Source organism: Saimiri boliviensis, chromosome 17 (genome assembly GCF_048565385.1).
Source record: "Saimiri boliviensis isolate mSaiBol1 chromosome 17, mSaiBol1.pri, whole genome shotgun sequence".
In the NCBI taxonomy this organism is placed as follows: domain Eukaryota; kingdom Metazoa; phylum Chordata; class Mammalia; order Primates; family Cebidae; genus Saimiri; species Saimiri boliviensis.
Window position 1 is genome coordinate 12,161,781 of NC_133465.1, and position 15,176 is coordinate 12,176,956.

At 43.6% G+C, this 15,176-nt stretch overlaps 1 protein-coding gene and 1 long non-coding RNA gene across 12 annotated transcripts in view; one reads left to right on the forward strand and one right to left on the reverse strand.

Moving 5' to 3' along the window:
- Positions 1-15,176, forward strand: part of DNAH9 (dynein axonemal heavy chain 9) — a 346,949-nt gene that overhangs the window by 256,473 nt on the left and 75,300 nt on the right. For all 11 annotated transcript variants that reach the window (XM_039476345.2, XM_074388185.1, XM_010339862.3 and 8 more), the window contains 4 exons: positions 2,172-2,407; positions 8,728-8,850; positions 9,854-10,058; positions 12,288-12,452. In XM_039476345.2, coding sequence (XP_039332279.2) covers positions 2,172-2,407; positions 8,728-8,850; positions 9,854-10,058; positions 12,288-12,452 — 729 coding nt within the window. The remainder of the gene's footprint in view (positions 1-2,171; positions 2,408-8,727; positions 8,851-9,853; positions 10,059-12,287; positions 12,453-15,176) is intronic.
- On the reverse strand, positions 1,942-13,894 carry LOC141581801 (uncharacterized). The gene is made up of 3 exons (XR_012514546.1): positions 13,671-13,894; positions 3,272-3,430; positions 1,942-2,336 (listed from the first exon to the last, which is right to left on the reverse strand). It is a non-coding gene; the product is annotated as an uncharacterized LOC141581801 (long non-coding RNA).

A 15,176-nucleotide genomic window follows, 5' to 3' on the forward strand; every position in this document is an offset into this window, starting at 1 on the left:
AACCCTGCTCAACTGATGATTAGCTGAACAGTTGTTTAAAAAATGTTACAATGGCTGGGCACAGTGGCTCATGTCTGTAATCCCAGCACTTTGGGAGGCTGAGGCAGGCAGATCACAAGGTCAGGAGATGGAAACAATCCTGGCCAACATGGTGAAACCCCGTCTCGACTAAAAATACAAAAATTAGCTGGGCGTGGTGGTGCGCACCTGTAGTCCCAGCTGCTTGGGAGGCTGAGGCAGGAGAATTGCTTGAACTCAGGAGGCAGAGGTTGCAATGAGCTGAGATCATGCCACTGCACTCCAGCCTGGTGAGAGAGCAAGACCTATCTCAAAAAAAAAAGTTACAGTGCTAGCAAATAAACAAAAAATAAAGCAGCTATTTTACTCATCCTAAACACTTTTGGAAAAAAAGGAAATTGTTGAAGGAACCATCGTTAACTGAGTGAATGAAGATGAAGAGCTCAGTAGCAGCTTAGTGAGGATTTTTCTGGCTTTGTTTGACTTCTTAGGACTTCTTTGGCGGTCTGGTAAGGCCTGTGGATTCCTTCTCAGAGTAATGGTTTTGAGCATGTAAAATAGAATGCATGAGATTACAAAGGGAAAAAATATATTGGAACACATTTCTGGTCCCAGATAATAATCCCCAAGGGGCTGATTTCCCTTCAGAGGTTTGCTTGATGCTGTAACTGGCCATCTGTGCCCTTGGTAGATGCAACTAAGAGGATGGAAGTTGGTGTGGAGAGGTTTCCCTGGGATAACTGGGCAAAACAAATTTGAGAGAGGAGTGAGATGAAGGGGTTAAAGGTTATTTGTCTAACAACCTTGAAAGGATTATGCTAAGTGAAAGTAGCCAGACACAAAAGGTCACATATTGTAGGATTCCATTTATAGCAAATATCCAGAATAAGAAAATATATTCATAGTTTCCATGAGCTGGGGGTAGACAGAAATCAGGGGGACTGTTAAATGAGTATGAGATCTGGGATGATGAAGTGTTTTGGAAGTAGAGCTGATGGCTACATAATGTGTGAATGGACTGAATACCACTGAATTGTGCACTTTAAAATGGTTAATTTATTTTGTATGTATGTTCCCTTAATTAAAAAGTATATATACGGGTCATCAATGAAAAAGATAGCCTGTAAAGCTTAATTGCTTAAGTGAGCCCGGCGTGGCAGCTCACGCCTGTAATCACAGTACTTTGGGAAGCCAAGGAGCATGAATTGCAGAGGTCGGAAGTTCAAGACCAGCCTGGCCAACATGGTGAAACCTCATCTCTACTAAAAACAGAAAAATTTAGCTGGGTGTGGTGGTGGACTCCTGTAATCCCAGCTATTCAGGAGGCTGAGGCAGGAGAATCACTTGAACCTGGGAGGTGGAGGTTGCAGTGAGCCGAGATCATGCCATTGCACTCCAGCCTGGGTGACAGAGCAAGACTCCATCTCAAAAAAAAAAAAAAAAAAAAAAAAATTAAGTGAGCAGAGCAGAGAAAGGCTAACAAAAAAAGAAAGTGTCTAAGGCACACACAGGAGCCCTGAAAAGGCACAAGAGAAACCACAGGCAAGTTCTCAGAATGATAAATGCTTGCCAGCTTCCCCACAGGTACCAGCAGGTGGATTTGCAGCAAAGAGTCCTGCATGCAGCCTGGGAGTTGGGTGTTTGGGGAAAGGGGAAAGAAAACCCATCCAGCCTTTTGCAAGCTGGTGAAACAGACGAGAGGAAAGTGTAGTTTGTGCTGGCTGGTACAGACAGGAGCAAACCAACTAGGCATGGGACCTGGTGCTGGTTCACAGTGTGCACATAAATAACAGACATATAGCAGAGAAATACCACTGTTAACATGGGTAAGAGTGTGCAGGAGGTCGTAGATTAAAATACAGATAATCTAGTAGAATTGATTTAGGTAAAGATACCAAAAAAGAAAGGATCAACCACACGAGCTGAATTTCTGCAGTTGTCCATCCATGGAGAGGGGGGAAAAAAAAAGGCTATCAGGACTTTAATAGAGCCTGCTTTTAGAAATAATCACACAGCCAGAAAAGCATTCTTTTGTGGGATATTGATCTTGCTTTTAAAGGAGATGTGTCATTTGGTGAGGAACTGTGCATTCACCCCCAGCTGAGAATGTCTTCTTCTTTTCTGATTGTGGGGTGGTGGTTCTTCCTCATCAGACTCCTATTCCAGTCACTCCAACCCTGGACCTCCTGAGGATGCTGATGGACGATGCTGACGTGGCTGCCTGGCAGAACGAGGGCCTCCCAGCCGACCGCATGTCCATAGAGAATGCCACCATCCTCATCAACTGTGAGCGCTGGCCACTCATGGTTGACCCTCAGCTGCAAGGCATCAAATGGATCAAGAATAAATATGGTGAAGATCTTCGGGTCACACAGATTGGTCAGAAAGGGTAAGTGGGTGAGCACGCAAGTTCTCACTTTAGCCATTTGTGCAGGAAAATGTATGTAACTTGAGCAGATTTTAAGCCCCATTCAATGGTTTGTACACTCTCTCCATGAGGCTTCTCAGGTTTCTCCTCTCATTTTTGTAAACAGCTCAGTGAAAGATGCCTGGGTACTAAGTCTTTGCTTTTCATCCCCATCAGAAATCATGTGCTGCAACCTCCTGACCCATTCTGGGGTCCTTTCTTCACCATCCCTGAAGCTCATCCTCTCATCACCACTGCCCCTCAAACACTTCCTCCCCAAGCCTCACATCCCATTGTCACACAGCTCTGTACTTTAGAAAGCCTTCCTTACTCTTCCTCTTTTTTTTTTTTTAATTTTGGAGATGGAGTTTCACTTTTGTTGTCCAGGCTGCAGTGCAATGGCACGATCTCGGCTCACTGTAACCTCCACCTCCTGAGTTCAAGCGATTTTCCTCCCTCGGCCTTTCAAGCAGCTGGGATTACAGGTGCCCGCCACCACGCCTGGCTAATTTTTTGTATTTTTAAAAGAGACAGGGTTTCACCATGTTGGCCAGACTGGTCTTGAACTCCTGTCCTCAGGTGATCCACCTGCCTCAGCCTCCCAAAGTGTTGGGATTATAGGAGTGAGCCACTGTGCCCGGCCAAGTCTTCCTCAATTTTAGCCAAAAGCTGCCTCCTTTATCTCCCCTCTACCTGCTATTTCTGCCTCTGCCCTGGAGCCACATAGAACGACCTAAACTCTCCTCCTGAGGCACAATTGGACATTTCAGTAGGTCTCGTGGAGCAGCTGAGTTAGTTATGAAACCATCAGAGCCCTTGGTACCTGCCATGTGGCTTTGTACTTACCTGTGGGAGAGTTACCACATGAAGGGATGTGAAGGGCACAGAGAATGTCTGGCCAGCACCCACCAGGCTCCAGCGGCTTGGGTCTCGGCATCCCTCAGGCATCCCTTCATTTTAGCCTTGCAGTTTCCATACTCATCATGTTGTGAGTCATTAGGACGCCTGGGGAAACAGGCTGGGGCAACGTGGAAGAGGAAGTGAGGCAGACAACATTCGTTGGGAGGTTGATATGCATCAGTCTTGGTGTTAGGGATTTTATCTCAAATGCCTTCCTTAATCCACACAGTTAATAAGATTAGTAACCCATTGGTAATAACCAGTAAGGTTATTGGTTCCATTTCACATCCAAGGAAGCAGAGGTTCACAGAAGTTAAGTAATTTCCCCAGGAGTACATCATTTTAAAAGTGATGGAAATTTTGCACTAGTGTTTACAGCAGTGCTGTTCAAAATAGACAATGGTGAAGGGAACCCAGGTGTTCACTGACAAACAATGTGATGTACACATGCAGCGGAATATTATTGCCTTAAAAGGAAAACAATTCTTTTTTGTTGTTGTTGTTTTGTTTTGAGATAGAGTCTCACTCTGTCACCCACACTGGAGTGCAGTCACTCAGTCTTCGCTCACTACAACCTCCACCTCCCGAGTTCAAGTGATTCTCCTGCCTCAGCCTCCTGAGTACCTGGGACTAACAGGCATGTGCCACCATGCCCAGCTAATTTTTGTTATTTTTCAATAGAGATGGGGTTTCACCATGTTGGTCAAGCTGGTCTTGAACTCCTAACCTCATGACCCACCTGCCTTGGCCTCCCAAAGTGCCAGGATTATAGGCGTGAGCCACCATGCCCTTCAGGAAAACAGTTCTTAAAAGAGTATAATTAGATTGTTTGTGATACAAAGGAGAAATGCTTGAGGACATGGATATCTCATTTTCCATGACGTGATTATTATACATGGCATTTCTGTATCAAAATAGCTCATGTACCCCATAAATATATACACCTATGTACCCACAAAAATTGAAAGTAAAAAATTTGTTCAAGAAAAACATAAAATAAAATTGAAGTAAAAAAAGAAGAGAAAAAATTTCGGACACATACCACAACATGAATGAGTCTTTAAAGTGTTAAGCAAAGTAAAATAAGCTGGTGACAGAAAGACAAATGTGGTATGATTCCTCTCATCCAAGGTACCCAGAGTAGTCAAATTTACTGAGACAGAAAGTAGAATAGCGTTTGCCAGGGACTGGGAGTGAGAGGGGAATGGAGAGTTAGTGTTTCACAGGTGCAGAGTTTCAGTTTTCCAAGAACAGTTCTGTGAATGGATGATGGTGATGGATGCACTACAGTGTACTTAAAGCCACTGAACTGTACACTTTAAGATGGCACATTAGGCTGGGCATGGTGGCTCATGTGTGTAATCCCAGCACTTTGGGAGACCTAGGTGGGAGGATCACCTGAGGTCAGGAGTTCAAGACCAGCCTGGCCAACATGGCAAAACCCTGTCTCTACTAAAAATAAAAAATTAGCTGGGTGTGGTGCTGTGCGTCTCTAGTCCCAGCGACTTGGGAAGCTGAAGCAGGAGAATCACTTGAACCCGGGAATCAGAGATTGCAGTGAGCTGAGATCACGCCACTGCACTCCAGCCTGGGTGACAGAATGAGACTCCATCTCAAAAAAAAAAAAAAAAAAAAAAAAAAGATGGTACATTATATATTATGTATATTTTACCATAATTTAAATAAATTAATTAATTTGTTTAAAAAGGAATGGAGGCAGCCGGGCACAGTGGCTCAAGCCTGTAATCCTAGCACTTTGGGAGGCCGAGGCTGGCAGATGACTTGAGGTCAGGAGTTCAAGACCATCCTGGCCAACATGGTGAAACCCTGTCTTTACTAAAAATTTTAAAATTAGCTGGGCATGGTGGCACGCGCCTGTAATCCCAGATACTCGAGAAGCTGAGGCAGGAGAATCGCTTGAACCCAGGAGGTGGAGGTTGCAGTGAGCCAAGATTGCGCCATTGCACTCCAGCCTGGGGGACAAGAGCAAAAACTCCATCTCAGATAAAAAGTAATGGAGACACTATTTGAAACCGGGCCATCCTAACTTATAAACCTAAGATTCATGCACTCTAGCTCACTGCCACCGAAGTAAGCTTTATTGCTCTGGCCTCATGTCCCAAGAATGCTTGTACAGAGGTCCAGATTACTCGAGGTTGTTTAAATCAAACATATAATGTTAAAAATAATAGTTAACCAGAGCAGATATTAAATATTAGAATTACTTATCTTATAGAGCAAACTTTGTTGAGATATGAACGCAAAGGCATGTTATAGAGACAGATACATAGATACATAGAGAGATAGATTTTTTTCTCTTTTTGAGATGGAGTCTCACTCTGTTGCCCAGGCTAGAGTGCAGTGGCGCTATCCCAGCTCACTGCAAACTCCACCTTCTGGGTTGAAGCAATTCTCTCATCTCAGCCTCCCAAGTAGCTGGGATTACGGGCATGCACCACCATGCCTGGCTAATTTTTGTATTTTTAGTAGAGACAGCGTTTTACCATGTTGCCCAGTTGCCTCCAACTCTTGACCTCAGGTGATCCACCCACCTCAGCCTTCCAAATTACTGGGATTATAGGCATGAACCACCACGCCCAGTCAATATGATATATTTTTTATTCGAGTCTTCAGTGGCGTAATAATCCAACCCTGGCTTTCTCTCCAAACTTTAATTAAAATATTCTTTTCCAGTTGACTAATAATGCATTTTAGGCATATGTATGTTCTTTTTGCTCATTGCTGTGTCCCTAGTATCTAAAACACTGCCTGACACACTCTAGGCCCTTAATAAATACATTCAATCAATTCTTAGTTCATGACCGTTAACTACTTTCCTGTTGGGTGGTTCTCTAGATTTGTTGTATATTATTTGAATAGAAATGTTGCATTATGTATAATGTGTACAGTCTTCTTTCATCATATGAATGAAAATTTGTTCAAGCGTCTCATTTGTCTTTTAATTTAATTTTGTGGAGTTTTACATACCACCACGCCCAGCTAATTTTTATATTTTTAGTAGAGACGGGGTTTCACCATGTTGGCTAGGTTATCTCAAACTCCTGACCTCAAGTGATCTGCCCGCCTTGGTCTCTCAAAGTGCTAGAATTATAGGCTTGAACCACCACACCCGGCTGGCTCCATTACTTTTTAAACAATTTAATTTTGTGAGGTTTTACCTACTACAGTTCATTTTATTTTAGTTTTTATTTGATCAGAGTTGTCAGCCATTTATTCTATAAATAATGCCTAGAGGAATCTTTCCTCTCCAAGAATTTTTAAAATATTCACCTACATTTTTTTGTTTTGTTTTGTTTTGTTTTGTTTTGAGACAGGGTCTTACTCTGTCACCCAGGCTGGAATACAGTGGTGAAATCATGGCTCCCTGCAGCCTCGACCTCCAGGGCTCAAGCAGTCCTCCTACTTTAGACTCCCAAGTAGCTGGAACTACAGATACACAACACCATGCCCAGCTAATTCTTGTATTTTTGTAGAAAGGGTGTCTCACTATATTGCCCAGGCTGGTCTAGAACTCCTGGCCTCAAGCAATCATTCCATCTTGGCCTCCCAAAGTTCCAGAACTACAGGCATGAGCCACCAGTCCTGGCCCATTTTTTGAGTTTTTTCTGAGTTTTCCTTTTACATAGAAATCCAATGAATTTAAATGTATTTTAAGCTATATGTGGTACAGACTAATTTTCCAAGTGGTTAGCTGTTGTTTCAGTACCATCTATTAAAATTTCCATTCTTTCCTCAATTAAATAGAGATGTCATTTTACTATATATTAAATTATTTTATTAAATAGGTTCATTATTCTTTTCTATTTATCTAATACTATGCCAGCCCTTATTTACTTTTATATTTAGTAACATTTATTGTGGTGTTTCTCATTATGGAGGTAATGTATCATCATTGTAAAGAAAAGTGAGGGGGTGGGGTAGGAGTTCCCAAAAAAAGAATAATAATAAAAAGCAAAGAAGTAAAAACTTCTATAATTCATCTTTCAAAAACATTGCTAACTTGTTGGTCTATTTAGGTCTATTAAAGGCTGTCCTTTAAGCCTTTCTATATTGTCAAAGTATATAAGATACTTAGTATTAGATCATATAAGTCCCTCCTCTTCTTCATTACTGGTTTTCTCCTTGCCAGCCTCATTGTGTTCTTTTAGATAAACTTTAAGGGTGAGTTCCATAAAGTTTTATTGTTATCGTTTATTTGAATTGTATTATATCAGTCTTACAGATAGACTTTAAGAAAATCAACCTACTTACATATTTATAAACTCTACATAACACTGAAAAGGTAAAAGTAACCTAGATCTTTGTTAATTGATTGATAAATTAAGGGGTATCAATATGGCCTAATACCCAGTCATTTAAAATTACATGGAAGAATATTTAATGACATGGTGAAATGTTTACAATATATTTTATGTACCAAAACCAGGTTAGAAAACAAAACTGCCGGCCGGGCGCGGTGGCTCAAGCCTGTAATCCCAGCACTTTGGGAGGCCAAGGCGGGTGGATCACGAAGTCGAGAGATCGAGACCATCCTGGTCAACATGGTGAAACCCCGTCTCTACTAAAAATACAAAAAAATTAGCTGGGCATGGTGGCGCGTGCATGTAATTCCAGCTGGGCATGGTGGCGCGTGCATGTAATTCCAGCTACTCAGGAGGCTGAGGCAGGAGAATTGCCTGAACCCAGGACAGCCTGGGTAACAAGAACGAAACTCCGTCTCAAAAAAAAAAAAAAAAAAAGAAAACAAAACTGCCATATGAATCTCATACTATCAAAGCTAAACTTGACAATATAATATATTCAAACATACATGGTATACACCAATGTATTAAAGACAAATGACCTGGCACGGTGGCTCATGCCTGTAATCCCAGCAACTTTGGGAGGCCGAGTGAGGCGGATCACGAGGTCAGGAGTTTAACACCAGCCTGACCAACATAGTGAAACCCAGTCTTTACTAAAAATAGAAAAATTAGCTGGGCTTGGTGGTGCACACCTCTAACCCCAGCTGCTCAGGAGGCTGAGGCAGAAGAATCACTTCAACCGAGGAGGCAGAGGTTGTAGTGAGCGGAGATCATGCCGCTGCACTCTAGCCTTGGCAACAGAGTGAGACTGTCTCAAATTTAAAAAAAAAAAAAAAAAAAAGATTATCGTTTTCATCTTTTTTTGTATTTTGTAATTTCTCCCTATTTCTAAAAATGTATAGAATCACATAAATATCACTTTACATAGGGAAAAAATGTGGCCTCTGAAAACATTCCAAATAGCTCTGCCTCCACGTATACTACCATATCTTAGAGGTCATGCTTGTCTCATTAAGTGGTCTCCAACTCCATAGCTTGCCAGAAGCTCATTCTGCCAACTCATCCTTGCTTCCCCAGCTACCTTCAAACCATAGAGCATGCACTGGAGGCTGGAGATGCGGTGCTGATTGAAAACCTAGAGGAGTCCATTGATCCTGTTCTGGGACCCCTGCTTGGGAGAGAAGTCATTAAAAAGGGACGGTAAGACTCAGCTGTGTTGCTGACCCTTTGTGAGGAGCTGGTTCATGGCCCCAGTTAGAATCATGGAGAGGTCTGCTCTTCCTAGAATTTCATCTCTTCAGTTGATGTCACATAGCTCCCTGCAGCATGTCCACCTTTCTTTCTTCCAGCAGAAGTCTATTTAGTGGCCTTTGCCTCCTAGAGAAAGTTTCCTGGAATAACTTTGCTTCCGTCAGCCAATGTCCCATTGACTTCCTTCTAAATGGCCACAGTGCACAATTTTGGAGAAACTTGAGAAGGAAATTGTTCAGAAAGCGGACTGACTTTTAAGTATGAGCATCTTATACAAGCCAGTCATCTGAATTCTGACAACTCGGTTCCTTGTCAATTTGATGAGCCTCTGCTACTTTGAGTGCTGGCTCATGATGAGGGCTTAACAAGCATAAGGCCAAGCAGGGGGTAGTGTGGAGAGGGAAAGAGAAGAAGGAGATAGATGGGCAGTCGGTTCGTATGAGGGGCAGAGTGATTATCAGGAAGGGGTGCTGGGCTCAGGAGCCTCACCCACTGCTGGGGCCATAGTTGCCTTTACTATCCTTAAGCTGTGCTCATTTACTTGCTTAATAATTACCTCCTCCCAAGTCAGCCTTGAGAAAAAGTAAGCCCTATTGCTAGCCTAGAAAGCACCTTTGTGGAAAGTGTAAGGTGGCTCCCCTTCCTACAAACACTCCACTGCCATCTGCTGGAGATTTCTCATAATGTGCTGATTTACATGGACACAACAGGAACAGCTCTTCCTAGAGTTGCACAGTGCAGAATCAAACACGGTGGCCACGGGGAGACGTCTATCCCCCTCCACACCTGTTCCCCACATTAGTGCAGAAAAGAACCCTAGGACTCATGTGAGACATACTTAGGAGGTCTCCTGGGAATATGGCAATATTGTTTGGAAAAAAGTCTCCAGTTCTGACCCTGACCAAATTTTGCAGGAAGGTACCTCACCTTCACGTGAGCCTTTATGTTCCAGATTCATTAAAATTGGAGACAAAGAGTGTGAATACAATCCCAAGTTCCGGCTCATCCTCCACACCAAGCTGGCTAATCCTCACTACCAACCCGAGCTGCAGGCTCAGGCCACCCTGATCAACTTCACCGTGACCAGGGCTGGCCTGGAGGACCAGTTGCTGGCCGCTGTGGTCAGCATGGAGAGGCCAGACCTGGAGCAGCTGAAGGTGAGGACAGGAGGGAGAAAAGGCTCTGCCACTACAGCCTGCCATGCACCTCACTCTGGGAGAGGTTGCGGAGGGGGCTGTTTTTCCTGGACTGAACAGGGTAGGTTCTGCTAGACCCTGGAAGAGTGCCAACCCCATGTAGCAACCTGGGAACAACATACTGGGGAAAGAAGGATGGGGGAGCTGAAGGATGGAAGCAAAAACAGCTTCGAGACTGGACACTCCTATGACCAACAGCAGAGCCTGGCATGGGATGTGAACATGAGTGCCGCTGATGACACATGTCCACGTGCCAGAACTAAGTGTAATGAAATTCTACAAGGGTAACAGAACTAGGTCCAACCATTTTAGGATCATGTCTTAGTCAGCTTGGGCTGCCATCACAAAATACCATAGGCAGGGTGGCTTGAATAACAGATATTTGTTTGCCTGTTGTTCTGAGGGTTGGAAGTCTGAAATCGTGTTTGTTTCTGATGAGGCCTCTTTTCCTGCCTTGGAGGCAGCAGGCTTCTCACTGTGACCTCATGTGACCTCTTCTTTGTGCATAAAGAAATAGAGAAACCTCCCTGGTGTCTCTGCTATGGCTGGGCACCACTCTGATGACCTCATTTAACATTAATTACCTTCTTAAAGGCCACAGCTCCAATATAGTCATGTGGGGAGTTAAGGTTTCCACATACAACTTTTAGGACAACACAATTCAGTCCATAGCAGATGATGTGCTTTTTGTGCTCTCTTTAAATGTGATTAGATTATATAACATGGGATTTGGAGGGGGCAGAATTCCAGTACATGAGAGATTGAGTTCAGGGCTCCCTGGGATTCTGCTTTCCGCAATCATTCAGTCATTGAACAGATACCTATGGAGCACCAACTCTTTAACAGGCAGGATTCGAGGTATGGAGGATTCAGCAGTAAACAAAGAAAACCGTGTCCCAGCCTTCGTGGAATCTGCACTCTAGTGGAGGAACACAGAAAACAGCAACGTAAACAGATAAACAATATCATTCAGATAGTAAGAATAATTTTTAAGAAAATCAAACAGGGTAATACTGGAAAGCCAGAGAGCAAATTTGATTAGTGGTGGTCAGAAGAAGATTCTATGAGGAGGTGGCATCTGAGCTAATTCCTAAATAATTGTAAAGCCTCTGGGCATAGAGCATTCCCAGCCCAGACAACAGCAAATCCTGGTCTTAAGGCAGGATCAAGGTATGTGGTTTTAAGAAACAGAAGAAAGGTCAGGGTGGCTGTAGCTGGAACCTTCAACAAGAAGGTTGTTCTTCCCACAGATCCAAAGGCTGTACTAGGGCAAAGACACTACAGCTGTCTGAAGCCAGTGCTTTAGAATACGGAGCAGAAAGGGAAGATGAGATGAGACCTGCTTAGATACCAGCACCCCACTCCAGCCTTGAAGAAGGTTTTACACAGTGTGCCATGGTTTACATAATCTGAACTGTGTAAGACAGATTCTGCTGATTTTTTTTTTTTAAGTAAGCCATAGGAGAGTTGTTCATCTGGGGAAAGTAAATTGGTGATAAGAGAGAACTCTCCAGAGAACTAAAACTGGACCCTACCCCCTAGTCACAGAAATAAGCTCCGTTGGCCGGACACAGTGGCTCACGCCTATAATCCCAGCACTTTGGGAGGCCGAGGCGGGTGGATCACGAGGTCAGGAGTTCGAGACCAGCCCGGTCAACATAGTGAAACCCCATCTCTACTAAAAATACAAAAATTAGCTGGGCATAGTGTTACGTGCCTATAGTCCCAGCTACTTGGGATGCTGAGGCCAGAGAATTGCTTGAACCTGGAAGGAGGAGGTTGTGGTGAGCCGAGATCACACCACTACACTCCAGGCTAGGCGACAGAACAACACTCCATCTCAAAAAATAAAAAAAGAATAAGCTCCATTTAGTGAACACTGACAATACAGTGTGTTGTGCATTGTACATTGTGCATTAAGCATAGCACAGAAATTCTACAAGCAGGGACTGGGATTACAGAGAAATAAAGAGAGTAAACTGGCTGAAAGTCATGTGCCTAGAATATTGTGCAGTTGGGCACCAATGTTGACTCCTCTGCTTGTCCCCTGCTCATGGTCTGAAGCTCTTTGCCATTCTGTCTCCAATTTACTGTCTCTAAGAAAAGGGACTCTGTCCCTATTCAGACCTATCCCTGTAGTAGGATGCTCTGGGCATCTGCACCTGACTCTCTGTTGCTTGATATTTGCAGTCCGATCTCACAAAGCAGCAGAATGGATTCAAAATTACCCTGAAAACACTGGAAGACAATCTTCTCTCTCGCCTCTCCTCTGCCTCTGGGAACTTCCTGGGAGAAACAGCGCTGGTGGAAAACCTAGAGATCACCAAGCAGACTGCTGCCGAAGTTGAGAAAAAGGTAAAACTCCTCTGGCTAGTCTGGGAAGGCAGCCTAGGTTGGAATCCTCCACAGTTCTCCCTCCTCTTAGACAATGAGTCTGACTTTTAGAAAGAAGTCAAAGTAACACATGGCTTTTTTGTCTTAGCTTGTATTCTTCTAGAAAGTCTACCTAGGCAGGATTCCTGAAGTGACCTCGTACATCCTGTATTATGTAGTTCCCACCTTCTGGAAAATAGTTTTGATGTCTCAACTCCATCCACGTTTGATGAACACTTAAGCCTTTGCAGGGCCTGGTATTCTGCACAGGGAATGGTAGCTCAAAATGGATACCTCAGGTAGTGTGCGGAATTGCCCTGAAGCTAAGGAATCGCATTGCTGGAAAAACCAACTGGTTTGGGCATGATTGCATCCTGACCAAAACACACCTGACTGCACAATCTCAGAAGTCTGATTTTAATGAGAAAACATCAATGACTTCCTAGGAAACTCAGGTCTCAAAAACTGTATCATCCTGGGAAGCAAAGATACAGTGCCATACTGAGTATAGCTTCCTTTATTTTACAATGTTTGGAAGGCCCTTGTTCCCCACTGTGGGGACTAGAAGACACGATGTGATGGGAAAGAGACCCACCCCCTGCTCTATCCCAGCAGACCACCAAACCTCCAACAAGCCTTCTGCAGTCTCAGTCCTGTGGTTGGATCAGAAGAGCATTGGACATACTGGCTCTGAGCAGGTCAGGGCATATCTCTAACAGTGTCTGGGAACAATATAACTTTGAAGGAAGATGCTTATTGCCAGATTATTGGGATTTCTCCAAATATGAAAGACTTCATTCTGGGTAGAGACAAGGTCGGAAATAAAAAAAGCAATGATGGGGTAAGCAGATAAACCAGGTCATACACTCCCTGGGATAATGGACAACTCAGGTTGGAGTGATGAGATTGAAAGGAGGAAAAGCCAGCCTAACCCTGGGCCGACAGCTGTGATGTGACCACCAGGTTTCACTACCAGTTATCTGTGGCCTCCGTATCTCTGGTTGGGGATGTGAGAGTTTGTAAAGTAATTATGGTAGACCTGCCACTGTCCTGGATAAGAGAGATGGGGAGACAGACCCAACTTACTTAGAGGAAGTAGGTCAGAGGATGGGATCCGCCACACTGATCTCTTCTCCCTGCCCCCTCATCTCTTATTTTTTTAATCCTTTTCTTTAAAATCAGTGAACATGTACTGAATACCTGCTGTGTGCCAAGGGTGTATGAAGCCTTCTTTTTCCTTTCGTTGTTCCTTTTCTTTTTGTCTTCTTTCTCTTTCTCATTTATTCACCCCATGAGTACGTACTTGAAGGCTACTGTATTCCAAGGTCCATGATGAAAGTTGGAGATACAACAAGGAATTTGCTATAATCCTAGGCTTCTAGGACCTGGCCCTCTGAGGAAGAAAGACAAGTAAACAGGCAGTTACAAAACAGGGCTGGTGGCTGAGGTCGAGAAAGCACAGGGAGGGGTAAACACACAGCAGAGGAACACTCAACCCATGTTGGGTGAGAGGGAGTAGGGGCTTCCCTTGAGTGTAACTGGAAAGTAGAGGGGGTGGGAGCTGGAAGTGGTCACTGGCGATGAGGCAGGAAAGGTTCCCTGAGTTTCCATCTTATAGGGCTGTGTAAACCATGCTGGGGAAATTGGGCTTTGTCCTGATGGGCATCAAAGATCATGAACCTCTTTTACACATTCTCCATCTCTGTTTCTTTCTGATTTGCTTTCATAACAATTTCCTGAGATTTCTCTTTTAGTTTGCTGATTTTCTTTTCAACTCCAGTCTATTTAAACTGTATGCTTTATAAATTTAAATAACTATATTCTTATTTTTAGAAATTCAAGTTAGTTCTTTTCCAGATATGCCTGTTCTTTTTCATAAGGTCCTTGCTTTATGCTTTCTTTTGTACCTACTGTTCTAAACATACTTTGTTAATGGTGAGTTTTAGGTTGTTCAGTCATTCTCAGTTCATGAGTGCTAATCCTTCTGGGGTGTTTTGGGTTTTAATTCTGTTTTGGAAAGGGGTCTTCTAATTGTTCCTTTTGGTAATACTCCTGCAGTTTGTAATTGTTTATTATGAGAACATCTTCAGTAAGGATCGTTACCTTTTCCTGTGGTGCTCCCACAAATTATTAGTAACTTTCCTCTATTTTGGAGCATACGGGCAGAGCATATTGAGGTTTGCATTTAGAGGCACAGTCTAACAGAAATCCCTATTCCTAGGGCCAGGCGCGATGGCTCACACCTGTAATCCCAGCACTCTGGGAGGCCAAGGCGGGCGAATCACATGGTCAGGAGATCAAGACCATCCTGACCAACATGGTGAAACCCCGACTCTACTAAAATACAAAAAAATTAGATGGACATGGTGGCATGCACCTCTAATCCCAGCTACTCAGGAGACTGAGGCAGGGGAATCACTTGAACCCAGGAGGCAGAGGTTGCAGTGAGCTGAGATCACGCCACTGCACTCCAACCTGGGTGACAGAGCAAGACTCCGTCGAAAGAAGGAAAGAAAGAAAGAGAGAGAGAGAGAAAGGAAGGAAAGAAGGAAGGAAGGAAGGAGAGAGGAAGAAAGCAAAGAGAAAGGAAGGAAGGAAGGAAAAGAAAGAAAAAGGAAGGAAGGAAGGAAGAAATCCCTCTTCCTGGTGCCAGGGTCTCTTTTCTTATTTTTACCTGTGATAGAAAATTTTCTGAAAATAGAATAT